Genomic DNA, 20,290 nt, shown 5'->3' on the forward strand with positions numbered 1-20,290 from the left:
TGCAAGATCCCCATTTGTACCCAAAAGGCTCCTTTCCAGGGAGCAGAGGCACCTCGGTGGGCAAACGAGGCGCCGGGAGCGTGCAGGCAGGGAGCCCCATCCAGCAACGAAAGCTGCCTGGGAGGTCTGGGTGGCGGCGAGGGCTCTGCCAGCTATAAAGTCACTGCAAAAGAACTGACTCAGTCCTGGAGGAATAACTGCTCTTCAGAGGACTCTGAAAGCCCAACATTACTTGCCACCCAGAGCACAGAAGAGCCACTCTGGATCCAGAGAGGATGCCTGAGGCACTTGGATATCTCTTTTGCTCAGACAAAAGCAGTGCCCTGAGGAATGCTGCTTTTCTTGGGCAAGAATTAAATAGGACACATGGCTCAAGCATGTTTGTGTAATTGCATTTATTAGAGAAGCTGCTTCTAATCCTTCTGCAGCACTCCAGTTCTGTATTACTGTTGCTGTCAGCTGGCTGATACCCCTAAGCCAACGAGGTCCAGCCTGGCTGCCACAAAACACAGGCTGCATTGTTTCAGCGTCCTGTGTGGTACCAGAGGAATCACCACAACGCTGGTGCCCTCCAGGCCAGAAAGAAGAGCCCAGGGCACTGCTCTACCTCGCTACAGCAAACAGCAGGGGCACCAGCTGTCCAGGCTGCAGAATCATAGAATCACCAGGCTGGAAGAGACCCACCGGATCATGGAGTCCAACCATTCCCATCAATCACTAACCCATGTCCCTCAGCACCTCGTCCACCCGTCCCTTAAACCCCTCCAGGGAAGGGGACTCAACCCCCTCCCTGGGCAGCCTCTGCCAGGGACCAATCACCCTTTCCTTGAAAAATTTTTTCCTCATGTTCAGCCTCAACCTCCCCTGGTGGAGCTTGAGGCCATTCCCTCTCGTCCTGTCCCCTGTCCCTTGGGAGAAGAGGCCAGCTCCCTCCTCTCCAGAAGAGCAATATAGCCTGGAAGGATGGACTGTGGATGGGGTACAGGGATGAAACAGAAGGTCCCTCAGCAACATGTGTGCCATCAAAGCAAAATGAAAACAGATGAAGCTTGCTAACCATCCATTCCTTCCCAGTAAATACTTTTCCATAAACACCAAAGTGACTGAGTTTGCCAATAACAACAACCATGGGAGCAAAGTTTTTATTGGTACAGAAACAGGATTTTCCGTTACTGCTGTACAAAGGCCTGTCTTTAATAAACAACAAAACCAAACCCATCAACTTTGTGTTTGGGGCTCACTGGATACTATTCCAACCCACTCCCCAGGGACAGTAGCATCCATTCAGAGATGCCCTTTTGTCCAGCTCGAGCCAGCACTTTGGGGTATCTAAGGGCAGTCACCGCCAAAAAAAAACCAACCCACATTAATTATCTCCTGCCCAAGCAGAACTTTTCAATATACAACTGCTCGGCTTTCAGTGTTGACTTAATATTCACTCTCCTGACAGCTAAGGAGTCAGCAAATCATTTAAGAAGTGAGCAAGGTCTGGCAACCACCTCAAGTTTACCGGTGCATTTGCTCTCCACAAGACTAAAGCTGACTGTGTCTTTATAAAGGTAGCCCAGGCAGGTTTTATCTGGGTGTTGTAAGCTCAGCATTTTCTGGAGATGTTCCTTCTCTTCTAGACTCCAGAAAAACTGGCACATGCTTCAATGCACGCTATGAAATCAGAAGAAACAGATCTATTTATACACAAACAGATGTTCCTGTCTTTGTTTTTATTTTATTGAAGAGATTTCCATGAGAGGCTTGGTTTTCCCTGAACACTGACAGTCAGCAGTAAGACCTACTTTCTATGCTATGCATTTTCTCTGTGTAGGTTTTCCTGATACGCATTCCAAGGTGTATCCCACACGGATGCTTATAAATCCAGACTTCTTATTCTCTAAAACAACAGCTCCTGGCATCACTTTCCAGCTGAAAGAAATGGAAAGGATTTATTTGTTGTTGTTTCCCACTGAAAGCCCAAGCACATATTTTTCTCTGCACTGCTAACGCTCAGTGTCTGGCTGGAAACACGTCTGTATATGCCAGCAACGAAGCTCTGCCTCCCACCCTGCCTGAGCCCTCTGAAAAACAATACACGCTTTTGATACGCGCAACGCACAACAGCTTTCTCCTCCTGACTGCTCACATTCGAAAACCTCCCTCACTCCTGGGTGCTCCTCTCAGCATGGAGGCACCTAAAAGCTGCTAAGAATGCTGATTTGAGTATCCAGGTGGGAAGCCACAAGCCTGGAGTTATCTCCTGGGCTGCAGATCCCTGCCTCGCAAGTGTCTCTCCTTACAGCAGAAGCTCCGTGTTAAGATGCCTTTGGCAGCCGCTCTGGTTTAAGAAGTTCCCATCACCCAATCTGCAGACTCTCAGCTGTGCTGATTCCAAATTAGATCTATGAAATCATTATTTATAAAAACAAAGGCTGGGTGGGAGGTTTGAAGGAAATAGCTCTTTCTCCTCGTCCCACATCACGGATCCAGCGTAAAGGGCAATCGCACAGACGACTTAACAATCGCGGTATGGGGGCAGACACAGTTGCTCTGAGTAGGAAGTTCTCAAACTACGCTTGCTGGCAAAGCACCACAGTGCAGAACTGCAGCTCCAGTGAGAGACAGTCTGCAGGACAGGGAGTTTGGGTTTCACAGAAGCTGTTAAACCAGATCTGCCACGGAAGGAAGCGTAACATGCAGCCAGCATCTAAGAAGCGCCAGCTCCTTTGTGGTAGACACATTCTGCTCGCTGGAGATGGACTCAGCCTGCAAGACTCAAAGCTGAATCCTTACATATTCAACACCCGTGACCTTGGGAACTGTCGGTTTGGTTTAAGTCCATTTGTCACATCCCGGACTCAATCTGAAGTGCTGAATCCACCATTCTGTTTGCTGTGAGCAGGATGCACGGCTCCTTCAGAGCCTTCATCAGTGCAGCAACAGCACGCAGGCACCCACCTACGCAGAGAAGGGCTCTGCCCCTCCATCACTCTGCACCATTTCACTTTCCACCTGCCTTCCCACCGCCACCAGACCTCCGCATTTGCTCATTCCCATTACTGGAGAGACAGAAGGAAATTTTTACACTCAATCAGTGCAGCCAGGGAAAGGCACGAATTCTGAACACGTTCCAAACACGTCTACACTCCATAGCCCTTTTCCCTTGTACCTGCAGCTTCTCATTCACTGTGCAGCCCACTCAGCAGTTCCACACACGGAACAGACGATAGGATTAATACCCCAAGTCTTTGTGCCAGCATTTGACAATAGGCTAAACACAAAAAGAGCTGGCTGGAATCATCTGGAAAAATAGGAAGCAGTTGCCAGGACTAAATGGTTACATACTGATGCTTGTTCTCTGCAGGCTGCAGCAGAGAAACCCCTCCACTTACCTGTATCCAACTGGCAGCCTTTTAGGGAACTAATAAAATCAAAATGAAAAGGTGACCAATACCAAAGAGGTACAAGGAGAAAAAAGGAACAGAGTGTGCCCTTCCACGCTCTTGAAAGCAACAAGTAATTCTCACTGCAAAGATGCAAACAGGAACAGAAGGCCTGAAGCCACTGCTGGAGATCAACAGCAGCCAGCACATCCCAGGCAATGTGAAATGGTGGCATCGGGAGAAGCCAAATGACCACAGGCACCTGGACTCTTCAGAAAAAGCACATTTTCTGTGCTTGTATTATCCCCACTGGGACAGAGCAGTTCAGCAAGTACAAGAAATGGTGTGTTATGAACTCTCAGATTTAAGAGGTGCTGAGGTCTGGCAGAGAACAATCCATCCAACAATCTATTCAGAGATACCTCTGCTACCACTGATTTCCCACCTACACGTACAACTTTTAAGTTATTACAGCCATTTGCACAACACTGACTGTAAGATTTATCTGTTCTTGCCACTCATTTCACCCTAAAACATGTAAAGATGAGATGTTCTCATAAAATACAACCTGAACAGGTAGAAGAGACCTTAAAGTACAACCACAGCGTGGTGTCAATCCAACTGCAGTGCACACAAGTTTGCTTATAAAAGTATGCTCTGTTTTAGGCTCTCCTCGCATGCCTCCGGCTTCCTCAGGCCCTTTATCCCAATTCCTATCAGCTGCTATCCCACCTAACATCCGACATCACGCAGAAAGCTCTGCCTTAATGGCGCTTTAGAAACCCTACTAATTATCTATTTAATCAAGTCATTGTTGCCTAAGTCCTGCAATAGGTTTAGAGGAACCATTAACTGCTTGGCAGCAGCACTAGGTGCTCTCAGAGACTGCTTGTCTCTCACCACACAGGGGAAGAAAGCTGGGAGAGCTTAACTGTGAAAATATCTGCTGCGGATTCCAGGGCTGCACCAGGCGGTGACAGTCATTCCAGCCATCTACTCCCATCATATTCAAGCATTTCCCAAGGGAACACGAGTTCAATTACTTGGTCCCTGTATCCACACAGACTACAGAGACCTCCTCAGGGTTCATTAATTCCACCTTGTTGGACAGTCGGTGATCAGATTAAAGCGAGGTTCAATTTCGCTCCGATTACATGAGACGCAGACCCACGTCAAGGGAACTGGTGATATTATCCCACCTCGTGCACAGATGTGACCTTACCCTGTTCAGACCGTGTTCCTGAGTTTTAATTGAGTTTTAACATGGGTCCTTAATGCTATTCAAAGCCCAAAGTCGATATGGAACTAGTGGACCAAACTCATCTCCAAGGTAATTCAATTAATCCAGCAGAGCCTTATTTCCCAGCAGTTTTACATCGCTGCATGGTTACACAGTGAATAACTATGAATAAACCCATTTCATCCAAGGAATGGCTATATCCAAGCAGTTTTACACCATATCTATGTCTCAGGTTACATAGTCTGTGAGAAGGACAGTACACAGACTGGAAAGGTGAAAGATATTACTATATACATTCTTCTTTATTTCGATGGGAGATGTTATTACAAGTTTTTATTCTGCCTCCTGGCAGCAGCCGGTGCTCATTCGACCCCCCTCGCTCCCTCCGCACCCGATACAAGCAGGAGCCAGACTGCTTCTGATAAGAGCCTTTTGTCCTAACAGGAACAGACTCAGCGCTTTCACTGCACAGGATAGGTGGGGAGAGGCTGCAGCCAGACAGTGCGGAAAGTCTGAACACACACCCGCAAAAACACCCGCAGGCCATCACGCTGGCATCACCGCTGCCCGTGAAATCCACTCTCTGCTGCTCAGAAAAGGCCAGGGCTGAAGCTGTCAGACAAAAGGTGAATTTAATGGAGCAAATTACTAGCAACCGAAGAACCTCACGCTTCTGCTATAGCCTGCTTTTGTGGGAAAAACATCTATTCCTGCTTTCTGAGGGGGGATCTCGGCCCTTGGAAGCGTTTCTCCTTGTAGAAGTCACACTGCGTGAGCTGGGTCCGAATCTTCCACTCCCTGCACCACAACCAGAAGAGACTGAAGGGCAAACTTCACAAAGAAGCTGAAAGAAGTTGGCTGTCACTGCAGCTGAAGTGCACTTGCGACCTATTCCAGCATACAGGAGCTCTCTAGTGCTCATATAGCTTTCACATCACAGTCTCTTCTTTCTGCACTCTGATTCCAAAGTGTTCCAGTGCCACCTGACAGCCTGTCCCTTCCTCATCCTTAAAATACTCAGCTTGGCTCAAAATTCAGGCACATTCATGTAGCAGTAATAAGAACTTTAAAAAAAAACCAACCCCAAAATTGCAAAAAAATCTGTTTTAAGCGAGCTTCTTTCATTGTTTCATGTTTCTAGGAGCTGAAACTAAGAAAAAGTCAGCTCTGTTCACAAGGCTCACAAAAATGCTAAGGAAAAACTATCTCGAAGCACGAGACGATATTTGGCACGACTCTGGAGCGTTATCTCTGTAACATCAACACTGCTCACGAAGATAGAAAACAAGCGGGACCGTACAGATGCTGATCCCATCAGAAGCCAACATGAAATGCTGCTCTGTCGTGCTGATCAGAGCAGCTCTCAGACGCACGTCAGCACAACACAAAGGTGACACCAGTGCTCCAACGGGGCTGTGTTGCTCCCAGGCAGATAGATTGGCTGCACAAACGGATGGAAACGGGTCAGGATCCAGGAGTGAATCCCTAGTTATTAATTCATGTGTCAGTACAGCTGTCCATTATTACCAGAGGGGAAAGCAAGAGGTTTCTTACAAAGGAAAATTTTACATGGCAGAGAAGAAATTTCTTCAGAAGCACTGCAATTAATGAAGATCAGTATTTAGGGAAACACAAATTGCCCAGAATTGAGGCTTTTGGTTTTTTTGTCATTGCAGAGATTTCTAACACAATTTAAGCCATCGTTTGGCTAAGCTAAAGCGGGAGGAAAGCTCTGTAGAGCACGTCAAAACCCAGAAAACCGTTGCAACCGCTCCGACCCCTTCTCCCTCCAGCACACCCAGCAGGCTCCCCTCCAGCCTGTGACTCTGTTCAAATGCAACGCTGTTAAGTCTCATCATGTTTTCCTGAGCCCTGCGCTATTCTGCCTCCTTATTAAAGCCCTAAGGCTGGTGGACTCTGCTCTTATGTATTTTTAAGTGTGTTTCTAGCCCACAGACGTCAGAGTGAAATTTCAAAATGTGAATGCTAAAGGCACAAACAACTGAAGGCAAATAAAGAGAGACACCAAATTTATTAGTGCTATAAAACTTCACTATATTTTTGGGTTTCTCTTATGATTTTGATGATCCCTGGTTGCTGCCGCTGTTGTGCCTCAAAACTTGACTTTAAGATGAAAAAGGATGGAAATACTGTGGGAAACAAAGCAGTGACGTATCAGAGTAATTGCTTTTAAAAGCAAGCACTGCAGGAGACGCGTTCCCAGTCTGCTCTGCAGCCCAAGCAGGGGAGGACAGATGAGTGTGACTAAAAGCCCTGCAGCCCCATGACAGCAGGGAGCAACTGCTCCCTTCCCCTGATCCAGAGGGAGGATGGAACTGGGTGGGCTGTAAGGTCCCTTCCAACCCAAGTCATACTATCATTCTGTAATACAAACGTAGAGTGCAGGCAAGACTCTGCTCTTTCTCATGGGAAACTGATCTCTTTTTTGGGGGGAGAGTTAGAAAGAGATCTAGGCTTTCCTAGCAATCTCCACCAGCTTCTGGAACTACACACACACTGAAACTAGACTGCTTAACCGGGCAAAAACATGAAAGAGCATTGCCTAAGGAACATTTATAACCCCAAAAAACAGAGTGGGGAGAATGAGTAGGGCCATAGAGCACTCCAAATGATACGCCAAGCCAGCCTGCAGAAGCAGCATTGGATTAAGGACAGGAAGCCACAAATTCACGTACAAAGAATGACCACAGGTTAATTCCTGCTTGACGACAAGGAGACCACTTGCACAGAAGACCAACATTTACCCAAGGAAAACTCCCAAGGTATGCTGGCTGGCAGAAGCGATGTTTATTTGTACAAAGCACCTGGAGCCCTGGAGAAGAGCAGCCCATCCCCACTCGCAGTCCCTAAACAGAGACTGTAATCTCTGCATTCACTGTGTGATCTAGATGACCGAGAATGGGAGAAGGAAATGAAGATCTGCATCTTCCAGGTCTTCATGCTGGGTCTGAGGCCACACTGCTGGCTAAGCTTGATCCTCCACCTCCACAGCCTCACTGCCCACAGGCAGCAGCATTGCCCAATCTGCAGGAAGTTCAAGGGGGTTGAGATGAGTTTGGCATCTCTAACACTTAAGGCAGTGACGTCCATCAAACGTAAGCCTTTATATTCTGGTATGCAGAAGGACAACATGGAGAGAAGCACTGTTATTTACTGAGGAAAACTACTGAAGATGAAAACAGAGCCCCTGGGTGTCTTTATGGATACAGAGAGATGAAAAATGTATTTTATTCTGGTGAATTTGCAATCGCTACAGCAGCAGCTGCAGGGTCTTCCCCCCATTGAGTGCTGCTGTCTTCCCGTAGGTTGATGCTGGCTCAAAGCATCCAACAATAAAGTCATTTTTTTTTATAAAAAAGGCTGGCGGGGGGAGGGTAAAGCCATTTCTTTCCACATTAATTATTGCTACTGCATGGGTTTTAGAGATAAACAGAAGACAGAACTGGGATGGAAGATGGAAACTGCTAATGCAACAAGTTATTTAATTAGCAGCATAATAGCATCTGTCCATCTATCAGAAGAATGCTGTATTGCATTAATACAGCTGCTAAGCTCACAATAGCACCGATGCTGACAGTGAGCGCAGACTGGCTTTTCAGCAAAAGCAGATCCACCCAGGGCAGCAGCTATTCCCTGCCCCCAGATAAGATCCACCACAGTGAGATGAAGCCACCATACGTTCATCGTACTGCTGAGAACGTTCATCAGAAGTTTGTTCAAATCTGTTGTCTAAATTCTGAACGTTTATCTCTACTATGAGACCACAGTAACATTTCCTGCTACTATAAAATGAAACTGCAATAGAAAATATCACAAGATGCTCCTCCTGAGGCATCAGGGGCTTCTCCCCAAAAGGCTGTACGTGAAAAAGCTCCCACCTGTAGCCCCTCGCTCATGTACGTGTGCGAGTAAATAAGAGATTCAACCAGAGGTCTCAAGAGTTTTGAGTCTCATGTCTTTGTGTGACCTGGGCTTGTTCTTACAACTAAAAATCAGATTAAAAGTGCACACCTGCATGGGAAGCTCACAGGGCAGGTCACCCCGTCAGCAAGCCATCCAGCCTGCTGGCATCTCCACCTCTTCCAACTGCACAGGCCGACAACTGTAACACCCAACAAGCCCAGGAAGGCTCAAACCTGATCAACTCCGTGCTCCAGTTGTTCAGGATTTGCAGCAGTTGCAGCAAAACCCCTGATGATTCACCGTCCTTCGTCCCTGGCAGCTCCCTGGATAATAAATGGGAACAATATTTTATTTATGCCCAGGTCATCAATTCTAAGGCAGAGGATGCAGCAGATGAAAGGAGAGTTATCTCCATGAAGAAAGTGATGGATTAGAAAAATCCATTTTTATCCTGTCCCTCCTCCCTGACAGGGAATTCTAAACCGTTTTGAATTATTTCTTTTTTTCCTTCTTTTTTTTGGAACAGAATGAAATATTTTTAAAATCATATAGCAATTAAATGCTGTATAAATACAATTATACAAGGAGGTATAAATTACCTTGGGCTCATTCTATTAAACAACCACATCCTGACTGAAAAAAGGGGCCTGATCCTGACTGTCTTCAGATCCCATCATGGGCAACAGGAACTGGGGGAGTACAAGTGACTGGGGGAGTCACTTGTAGGGTAAGGCCCAGAGGAAGCAATTACACAGGACAGAGTTCTAATTCAGGTAGCTGTGCTGCAGAATAAGTACTACAAATGCTCATTACACCGCTCAGATTTCATATCCTGACTTTTTCCTGCAAAGGGCAGTTTGGGAGAGAATAAACAAACTAAAGAAAGACTTTTCAGAGCTGAGAAGAGGAACTCAAATGACCTGCTCCCCTCCTCCCTGCTGCCATACAGCCCAGCAACAGCAAGGACAGCAAACACCGATCTATCCAGTAAAGGTCCTGGGGATGAGTTTGATTGCAGGGTCCATCTCTGCCTCATCAACACTCAATTTCCTGGCCAAGACACTGAAGGAAAAGGCTCCCATCTAACAACTTGGCACATCGTTCTACTGAGAACTGAAGTCCTCTCAACCCACATTTCATTTTAAACTTACCAGAAACAAAGAACTACTCCTGCCTTACCCAAATTTCACAGCAGTGTAATGAAAAGCTAAAAAACTAATGATGCCTCACAGAACCGTTTTGCTGTTCATCACTTACAGCTTGAACTCTAGCTACACTCGCAATTAAAAGCAAGCTCTGAGTGATACCTGAAAGTGACAATTCATTAGGGAACAAGAGCTGAAAAGCAGAATCCAAAAGCAACTGGAGAGCTTCTAGAAACGTGCATAAAACTGATAAACCTGGTGCATAAAGAGCTAGCAGCAAATAAATGCTTACCGCGTGGTGCTGAGCCAGTAAGACTAATGCAATTATGAAATATGTACTGCGTAAAGATGTTACTGCTGAGTCTGAGGCTGGCACAACAAAACCAGCCCCAATTCCATTCCTAAAAAGATGCTGAAGCACTAAAGGTGTAGAAAAGAGCCATAAAAATGATACAGAACTGGAAAAACAAACAACAATGTGCCGTGGCAAAGGTGATTCTGGCCTGTCAACAGTGATCAAGAGCGACCTTGATTGCTGTACACCACAACCTTTCATCCGGAGAGAAAAAGCAGGTACTAGGGATCTATTTAGTTGGCAAAAGAATGAAAATAATGGCCAATGACAGGAAGCACTAGGTAGACAAATCAAAAGTCAAAGTCTCCGATTTTTAATACTACAGATGATTAACCACTGCAAAAAATGACCAAGGGGAGCCATGAATTTTCCCCCCTCAAATTCTTCAAATCAAGACTGAGTACCTTTTCTGAAAGACAAGCCACAATCCAGATGAAAACCACTGGCCCGTGTTGTAGAGGAGGTCAGATGTGATAATGTGATAGCTCCTCCTGGCCTTAAGGGTTCATTACTGGGAAGCTGGGAACTTAAATCCGTACTCGGGAAAATGAGATCTACTTTTAAAGCAAGAAGAAACCCCATGTAATGAAAAACAGTATGAACTTTACCCATGAAAAAAGGAATACTTGCCTCACCCCAAACAGCTTTTTCCTACGATGGAAGTGCAGGATTTTCACTTCATTAGCCTTGGATGCTTCCTATATGCATCCTCCTTTTTCCATTACATTAAAGTTTTGAAACAACCACATCGCAATTTTTCCTAGCAAATAACTTCATGTCTTCAAGGCAAACTGACACACAGACACCAGCTGGTTCATGAGAAGTAAAGCACTAAAAACATCACACCACCTTGTCACAGACTCAAAGTAAAAAAAAAAAAAAAGAATAAGAAACCAACTCAAAAAGCCCAACAATTGTGTTTATTCACCTATACATGGTGCAGCAAATGCTTCCAATTAGCTGAATTCATCCATGACTTACTTGAAAGCCAGCACCAAATTTTCTAATCCATTTAAGATCTCCCAGTTGCAACATGGAGCAAAATTTGATGCTTTTATCATGCCATAAAGCTCGTGCCAACAAGCTCTGGCTCCAGAAGTCTGCTAGCCAAGGAAGCTGCTAGGCCACAATGACTGGGAGAGAGGTTTGCTTATAAACTCCTGTCCCAGAAGACAGAAAAAAGCTTCTAAGTGTTGCCGAGAATCATAGGATCATTAAGGTTGGAAAACACCGCTAAGACCATCCAGTCCAACACCATTATGCCTACTAAACCATGCCCTGAAGTGCCATGTTTACGTGTTTTTTAAACCCCTCCAAGGATGGTGACTCCACCATTTCCCTGGGTGACTGGTTCCAGTGCTTCACGACTCTTTCGGTGAAGAAATTTTTCCTAATATCCAATCTAAACTTCCCCTGCGCAACTCGAGGCCATTTCCTCTCAGGCCTAACTAACAATCAAAACCCAGCTGAGAAAGTCAGGCATTCACAAGTTCTCCATTTTGCCTAAATTCTCAATGCTCGAGGAGCTGCAGCCTTTCGCAGTGATGGATTTCACATTCATGTTCAGTAAGGGTCCTGTGCAGACATCAAAGGAAAACGTTAAACTTGCCCAGCTAGCCTTAGGCTAACTGCAGAGGCTACATCACTGCATAATGTTTAGCAGTTGGATCACAGTAATTCACGAAAAAAAAGAAACTGCAGGACGCCCACAAGACATTCCCTACATATTTCCACGATCAGGGACATTTCTGCTGAATTACTGTTCATGTAGGAGAAAAAAAGCCACCAAGACACTAACACGGCTGTGTTTGGCCTGTATCCTCCTGTGTTTGGTCTGATCCTTTTCTCCTGGACACCAGGTAGATACGAATTCAAACAGAAAAGGCTGACAGAGTGTGAATAGCACAGGGTGGGTAAAAAACAGCATCACACATGCATCTTTGACAAAGAGAAGAGATGCTATTTACACTGTTAAATGTCTATCAAGTTCACTCTTCCCCCAAACCCCACTAGAAAATGATGCAGAAGGGACATCTCTAATGAAAATCCCCTTCTATCCCCTGGAGAGGTTTTGCCACCATTGATTATCAAACATTTTTTTTCTTAAATTTCTAAAAACTTAGGAACGATAAATGTAACAACAAATATATTTCACTTATTTTTTGGCAATTGGAAGGCACTGAAATATGCTTTTTAACTACCGTCGCCTGGCACGGTATTTTTGTTTTTTACAGTAAAGCCAAAGAGGATTAGGACACACTGTACTAATGCACAAGAGCAGACAGTACCTGCTCCAAAGCTTGATCTTCCCAACAGACTGGACAGAACAGCAGCATTTCAATTGTACAGGTGGGGAAAGGAGGAACAAAGACACTAAGTGCCTTACTCAAGGTCAAACAGGAATCTGCTGCGGGGTGAGGTTGAGTTCCCAAAGTCTCAGCCCACTCAGGCACTGGAAAAAGCAATGAAACAAGAGCATGTACTAAATTGGGCACAGATTTTTAAATGATGTGTTGCTACAAAGGAACAAGAGCCTCCACTCATACTGCCCCAGACACCAAAGGAACATATAAAGGAAAACTAGTTACTCACTCCACCCAGTCTATCTGATCACCTTATATTTCCTAAGTCAATAAGACCTTTCGTGGCCAGACGATCCAACCCACAATTTAGATCTCATTACAAATCAGACATACTAAACCACTTTCTCCCTCTGGCCGCAGAAGATAAAAGGCCAAGCAAGCAGGCAACGTTTTGGTAACTGGCTTCATGTAACAGCTTTGGATTTTCTTAAAAGCCTCTGCATCGATCGTTTACTTTAAATAGCAATGACTTATCGAGAAACCTTCTACCCATTTTAATGCACGAGTCTCCTTAAGTAGAAAAGAAAGCAAAAACTGCCCTGCCAAGGCATATTTATCAAATAGTTCTGGATACCTGGTCCTGGCAAAACTCTCAAGTCAGAGTAAGTTAACACTGGTGCTGAAGGGCTAAGAGGGGAAACTGAGATGTGGAGGAAATAAAGTGTGGACTGACAGAACAGCAGTGGGATTCAGCTCCAGCTAGTGTTTCAGGCAGCGGCACGAGCCAATGCTGCAATGTGTATGTATCCAAAGGAGCTAAAAGCTCATGGCACGCAAAACAGCGCAGCTCTTATGTGGTCTCTACACAACTTGGGGCAAAGGGAACAGAGGAATTAATTTCATCAAGCCAAATCACCAACACCCTGCTGTTACATAAAAGCCTGTTTTCTGGGGAACGTTTCCAAGGATGGTGTCATTTGGGCTGTTCTGATTAAAGTGACATAGTTGGGTTCAAGATGGGATACACTGTGCACTGAGAAACACTTCAGTCTGACAAAAATGTCCTGCTTCCTTTTCAAGTCCTCGTGGCACTTGTTTCTCCCTCCCGTTTGCCACATTTTCATATGGAAAACAAGCACAGCAATTGCACTGCCTGTTTCTCAGATGCTAACATAAGGCTGTGATGAAAGAACTGCAGGAGGCCTCAGGGAGATGCTTAAAATCTAACTCAAACAGATAAAAAGATGACTATTTAAGTTTGCCTGGGAAAGTTTCTACACATATTGGAAACCCCTTGAGGTAGGGACTGCCCTTCTGTTCTCAGTTTAACAGCCAGTTTATGATTGCACAACTACCTTTATAAGGTTTCCAATCATACAAAGAATGTATCTTATTATGGTTTATAACTGAGAGATAAAACCTAGACCCCTGAACCCTTTGCATTCAAGTAGCGTGACCCGCAAGTGCTCCACCAGCCCCGCAGTCCCAACTGTATTACAAATTTACACCACGGTCTACAATGACCTTTCAGAACGAGCAGACAAACACCGCAGCACACTGTGGTTAATGCTTCCATGATTCAACACACATAGCCCTCATACTGTGCTCTCCTACCTTCCCTCACGTCCATATTTCAGCAGTCAGCATTCCTGGGCAGTTTCTGCATGCCTCAACGGCTAGAAGCTCAAATTCCTAGCAGTCTGCAGCACTGGTATTGCCCTGCTGGAAGCTTCTTAGCAGCAAAGCCGGCTGCATCACACAGCAGACCAGAACAAGCATGGACACGGAAGAGGGAGGGGAAGGAAGTGTCAAAGGTGAAACCACTGGGCATGAATAGCCTTGTGTTTCCCTGGCTGGGGTGTAGCTATGTCAAAAACAAGCAGAGTACACGAGCTCTAATCCACCATAAAAGAAGTAAAACAAGCCTCCTCCTTTATCCAGTAAAGCATCTTCTGTGTCCCAACACAAAATCAAAGTGGTAGCACTTCTCACAATGAAAAGGCAGGAGAGCAACTACCCCGTTTTCCAGGGATCTTGACAGAGCACAGGAGCCTGAAGTCACAGCCTGAATGTATTTCACATCCAGACCTGGACACAGACTGCTGCTGCTGACATTTACATTTCAAAGCTCAGTTCTGTTGAGGGAGTGTACATTCTCCTTCTCTTTAAGAGCCTGAGGCTTTGTGGTTCTCAAGGACAGCTCAGCTGAGAGCCACGGCAATCGTACCAGACCCAGAGCAGCCCCCACCGAGGCCCAGAATGACTCAGAGGTGACAGTCTAATGGGAAGCCTGTCTTTTCAGAAACCACAAAAAGCAGAATTGTAGCAGTCTGCAATCAGCATTATTCATACCACAATACTTAAATTCAGTTATTTGGCATGGAGACAACATCACGGAGGGACACATCAACCTGGCCCACACCGAAAGAAAAAAAAAGAGAAAAAAGGAAGGAGGCAGCCTCCAACAGAACTAGGTGCGTCTGAGCAACCAACACGGAGAATCTAAAAGGACCTTCACAGCTTCTGAAAGGTCCACCTTGTAAAGAGAAATGTCCCTGGCACAAGGTGACACGTTACCATCTTCCCTGTGCAAACAGCAAGGGGGGAAGCTCTACAAACTTTCCAACAAGCAGAGCACCCCTGTCCCTTGTGTTTCCAGCCTTTCTCTCAAAGCTGCTCCAAGAAGCTGAACTGGTTTAGGTTGCGTGTGCACACATACATACAGCACAATTTCCTCTCATCTCAGCTAATAAATCTTACAGCGTGTATGCTTTTTCTGAACACAGATTTCATAAGCTGAATAAACTTTATAGAACAGTTCATTGCCAAGGAAGCAAAACCTGGAAACTCGATGCCTGAGCACAGCCAGACGCTGCAGGCTCCAACAAACACTCTAAGAAAGTTTAGCTTTCTCACTTTAGGGATCTTTTTACTGGCCTGCAACAAAGGACCTTGGCTTGCTGGCTCCGCAAACTTTTCATTTAGCTTATCCTCAGGACCTTTACCCTTGTGATCACCAAAGCAGAAGACGGGACAGAATCCTTCCACCCTCCCTAGCTCAGAGCACATCCTACCATCCAACTCCTGTTTTTTCAATGGAAAAAGTCTTGTTAGACTGACAAAACCACAAGGGTTTGAGCAACAATTCATCAGTCTTTGGAAAGCTGTCCTATATTTCCACAGAAGTATCAGGGAACCTTCCTTCAAGTAGGGGCTTTGTTGTAGTGGCTGGGTGCAGCACAGAGTTTAACAGAGAGAACATCTCCAGACACTTTGCCCTCAAATCACAGTCATGCCACAACCCTTTGGCTATGTTGACAAGCATGTACACGAACAAGACTTATCAGGAAGGTAATTTAAGCAGTCCTGGCCTTAGGTGCTGGCCTGGGTGCTGGCCTCTTCTCCCAAGTGACAGGGGACAGAACAAGAGGGAATGGCCTCAAGCTCCGCCAGGGGAGGTTTAGGCTAGACGTTAGGAAAAAATTCTTTACAGAAAGGGTCATTGGGCACTGGAACAGGCTGCCCAGGGAGGTGGTTGAGTCACCTTCCCTGGAGGTGTTTAAGGCACGGGTGGACGAGGTGCTGAGGGATATGGTTTAGTGTTTGGTAGGAACGGTTGGACTCGGTGATCCGGTGGGTCTCTTCCAACCTGGTTATTCTGTGATTCTGTGATTAGTTACCAGTTTTACAGCTGGAAATGAGGGGGAAGAGTTGGTATCATGGGAAGAGAGAGACCACCTGTAAGCACTCCAGAGGCCCCAACTTGGATACCTGTCCCCTACAGCTGTTTTCAAGATCACTTTGAACAAAAATGGCAGGTCACAACTAGATCCTTTCGGCCAAGAGCCTGTTTTCCAAGGAAAACCAGCGGTATTGGTTAAGGCTACGCACTCCTACAGCAAATGACCCGCAGTGCAAGCAAAGACACCCTTCTGCTTCCCCGGGAGGAGGCACCCACCCAGCACCTGCAGCTGACATCATGCACGTACCTTGGAAATGAGCTCATCATGGTTGGCGAGATGAGCCCTGCAGTGAATGCAGCTGTAGGTCCTGTGGCATGAAGGCAGATACGCCTGGAAAGTCTTGGACCTTGTCATCTTCACCATTGGAGCCACTGAGCGCTGCGTGAACTCTGGGGTGGCCCAGGAGGCACTCCCGCAGGACGGGTCGCACGGGAAACACCGGAAGACACAGGTAAAGGCCGTGGTTTGGCAGGTGATGGGTGTGGGGGCAGGCTCCACACACTGGTGACCGCTTCAGAGGAAGAGACTCGGGCAGAGGGAATGGGGGACTTCACACAAACCTACGTTCAGAAAAAAGAACAGACACGGAACACTCAGCTCACAAACGCAATAACAGTATCCTAGCCCACAGGATGATCCAGCCTTTGATCGAGAGAGCAGGGAAGAGACAGGGCAGCCAGGAGACAGGCGTGATGTCTGCAGATTAGATCAAGAAGGACGGTTTTATTCACAGCTCAGCCACTGACGTGCTGACTGCCCTCACATCTTCCTGCTTCTGTTATCTACCACCCTCCTATCGCTCCAATCGCTATTCATTCTTCCAACACTTAATGGATTTGGAAGTGACTACAGAGCCACAAAGAAGCTAAAATGATGATTTTCATCAAGCTAACCCTCCTCAATGCCTCTGGAGCACTGCGTGCATTAAGGTCTAACTCTGCATCACCTCTTGGAGAAGCCAGGCTCTGCTAAAGAGAAAGTCGGGCTCTCATGTCAGCCCTGCCAGCTGCTCGTCCTGCATGACTCATGGACGCGACACCCCAGAAAGCTGGGAGCTGGACACGGGTCTCCTCAGCCACCAGGAAAGTGTATCCATCACCAAACCAGTTCTTCTCTCCATTCTGCCCTAGTTTCCACATGGGAAATGGAGGATTATTTCATCACACCCTCCTTTAGAACTCCCTCTAAAGCTACTCTATAAACAGCTCTCTAGTATTTTTTTTTAGCCTAGAACATCTGACAGCAGTCAAAGCAAGAACAGCCTCCAAAGACTCTTCTTGACAGCAAGAGACAGTTAATCCTATTCAGGATGGAAACACCTTTCTACTATCCAGCACCCATCCGACTGAACCTGCTAGGCGGCTCAAGTCTGCGTCTTTTATTGTTGGCAAAAACCAGTTTTTCAGATCCCAAATCTCTAAACCTTACCAGCTACAAGTGTTTCTTTGGAGGATGGAGGAAACACAAAGGCTGAAGGCAGCAGCTCCCCACTCCCTCCCTGACACATGGCGTGCATGCATGCTTCAGAAATTAATCACGAGCTCTGGCTGCTCCTCCCATGAGGATTTGCTTTTCCATAAAACATGTGATTCTCTTCAGTTTCTGAGTCTGCACTTTGTGTATCAAATACTGGAACAACACCACCCCAAAGACAAGAAAAACAAGAAGCAAAATCCCAGCACCTGACCTGCAATGGAAATTTCTGAAGTGGACTAACCAGAAAAGTACAAGAGCTTAAGAACTGGTCTCTAAGCCAGCGTGAGCAACTTGCCTGAAGCATAGCTGATAATCTTCCAGGTTAGAATAAAGCCAGCCCAGGTCACTACACTGCTAAAACAGCTCCCCAGAGTTTGCGTGCTAGGCTGGCTCTGCTGCTGCTCAGTAGGATGCACCTTCCTACAAGAAGCCCCACAACACACCTGGCTCGAAGTTGTGGAGAACAGCTGGACTTGGACTGTTCTACACAAATGCATCTCTCTGGGTTGTTGAAGGGGAAACTGTCAAAACAGTGGGATGCAAATCAATGTCACAACTGAAGGCAGAACCCAAGAAAACGGTTGCAGGAGGCAGTCCTGCAGAACTCACATGCGCAACCCGTTTACATCATCTCTTCTGCCCAGTGCTAGCATCAATCACAACCATCTCACCACCACAGAGCTGTCCAAGTCATACTGACAACAACAACAGGCTGTGCATCCACTGCTGCTGTCTGCTGGAAAGTCAGACAGCAAGATGTGAAAAAACTTCATCGGTACCAAAGCACCATTTACACGAACCCCTGTCCTCAGCACTACTGGTCCTAAGTCTTCTGGTCATTGCTGAAAATGAAGATTCAAAATATCCAGGTTGCTTTCTGCATTTTTGAAAGCATTACCCAGCGATCCCAAGAGCTGGCCAGGCCACCTGCAAGCTTTCCAGGAAACAGATTGTATATGAATATATGTATATATACATATGTATGTAGGTAAAGGTTGTCATGAGCTCACACAGGTACCCTTGGGTGCAGCCAAAGGCACATTATGCCCATGCAGGGTGCTCAACAGGCTGTAAACACCAGCAAGACAACAGGATACTTGTTTTTTCCCCCATTTCTGAAACGTTTTCCTTCTGCTCTCCAGAAGGCAGCTCCATTACACTCACATGGGCAAGAAGAGCCTTACTCATCCTGCAAACTGCTGAGGAAGCATATCCATCATGATCATAAACAGTCAGCACTTACGTAGCACTTTGCAAACACCAACTAATCAGATTAACCTTTTCCAATTAAAGGCACAGCGAGAGCTTCAGAAGACCCATCCTGACACAGAAAGGCTCATTTCCCAGCCAGTCAGGAGCTAAACCTCCTCTCGTTCAGTCAAAACGGGTCTTGCCAGGAATTCATCCAGCCAAGCAGACTGCCCATGCACTATTTAGCGCGTAGCTGCAGCTCTGGGTTGCAGCAAGATCTTTTACACCAATCGCAGAAGTAAGAGAAGCCAGGCAGCGTTCACCTGCATCCTGCCCTGCTTCTCCAGGAACACTGGAATTTTGTCAAGACAAAGGTAGTTTTGTATTAGGCAAAATCTCTTCCCCTCTGAGGTGAGGGACACTGAGGATTGAACTCTCCTGCCTGCAAGAAGGCAGAAACAAGATGCCAAACCAAGCAGAACCTTTCTTTTCTGCTGAATGTATGAAAGTAAAAGTAACACATCCCAGCCTTCCGGAACTAACCAAGTGCCAACCTTCACTGTCACAAGACAACAGAACCATCCCTAAATTCCACACCCCTGATTCAGCAGCCGATACGCTATATCCCAGCCGTAACAGATCTCGGAGCTCGGAATTTGTCAGCCACGTGTTTTGTCCTCCAAGTGCAATGAAGCAGGAGACTAAGTGTGCTCTTTCTGTGGCCAACTGCGATTGGATTTCAAGGCAAAGTACCAAGCACTGTCTGAAAGGAACAGATTACGTCGGACAGACCAGCTGGAGGCAATCGCTTTACCTGATTTCTGAATGAGAAAACAAGACTGTCTAAACCTTAGGATTCCATTGATCTGAACTGAAATGGTGCAATCCCCTCTCTCCCCTTCTCTTCAGCATGGACAGGTGTGTATGTACATATACACATACACCCCCCCCAGCCACCGGTTTTAAAACTTCCATCCCATACTGCCTTCCCAAACATTTCTTTTCTAACTAAATGCCCAGCACTGCAGCTGGAGAAAGCAGACCCCAGGCATCCTCAAAGCCAGACAGAGAACCAACACTCAACCAGAATAACATGAGCAATCCCTTAATTTCTTGTTTGCTGACCCCTCTGTCGAGGCCTCCCAAGCATCAATGCTCTAGAAAAGCAAGTGAACCAGGAAATACTGCATTTAGCCAGCAGAGAAATGAACACACACAAACCCACTGCATGCAGCTTTCTGCAAAAGCATTTAATAAGCATTCATTTATTTGACCTTATAACACATTTAACATCAGCAAAAACATCTGACCTTTTAGAAGCAGATGAAAAAAATGTTCAAGTGAGATGACATCAGAGTACAGATTAATTACAGAACACTTGGGGCTGAAGGGACCTCTGGAGGTGCTAAAGCAGGTTCACCTTGCAATTGAGATTAAATGCAATTCCTGTTCTCAGTACTATGCCGCGAAGGCAAAGCAAATTGACTTCTCTGCTTAAGGCAGGGGAGAGAATAAAGATCTGTGAGCCAAGATCGGGGT

The 20,290-nt window shown here is 46.1% G+C and overlaps 1 protein-coding gene across 1 annotated transcript in view; it reads right to left on the minus strand.

The window, feature by feature from the left end:
- Positions 1-20,290, minus strand: part of YPEL2 (yippee like 2) — a 39,295-nt gene that overhangs the window by 9,947 nt on the left and 9,058 nt on the right. The window contains exon 2 of the mRNA XM_069874177.1: positions 16,331-16,644. Coding sequence (XP_069730278.1) covers positions 16,331-16,447 — 117 coding nt within the window. The 5' untranslated portion in view covers positions 16,448-16,644. The remainder of the gene's footprint in view (positions 1-16,330; positions 16,645-20,290) is intronic.

This window comes from Phaenicophaeus curvirostris, chromosome 21, assembly GCF_032191515.1.
Source record: "Phaenicophaeus curvirostris isolate KB17595 chromosome 21, BPBGC_Pcur_1.0, whole genome shotgun sequence".
Classification (NCBI taxonomy): domain Eukaryota; kingdom Metazoa; phylum Chordata; class Aves; order Cuculiformes; family Cuculidae; genus Phaenicophaeus; species Phaenicophaeus curvirostris.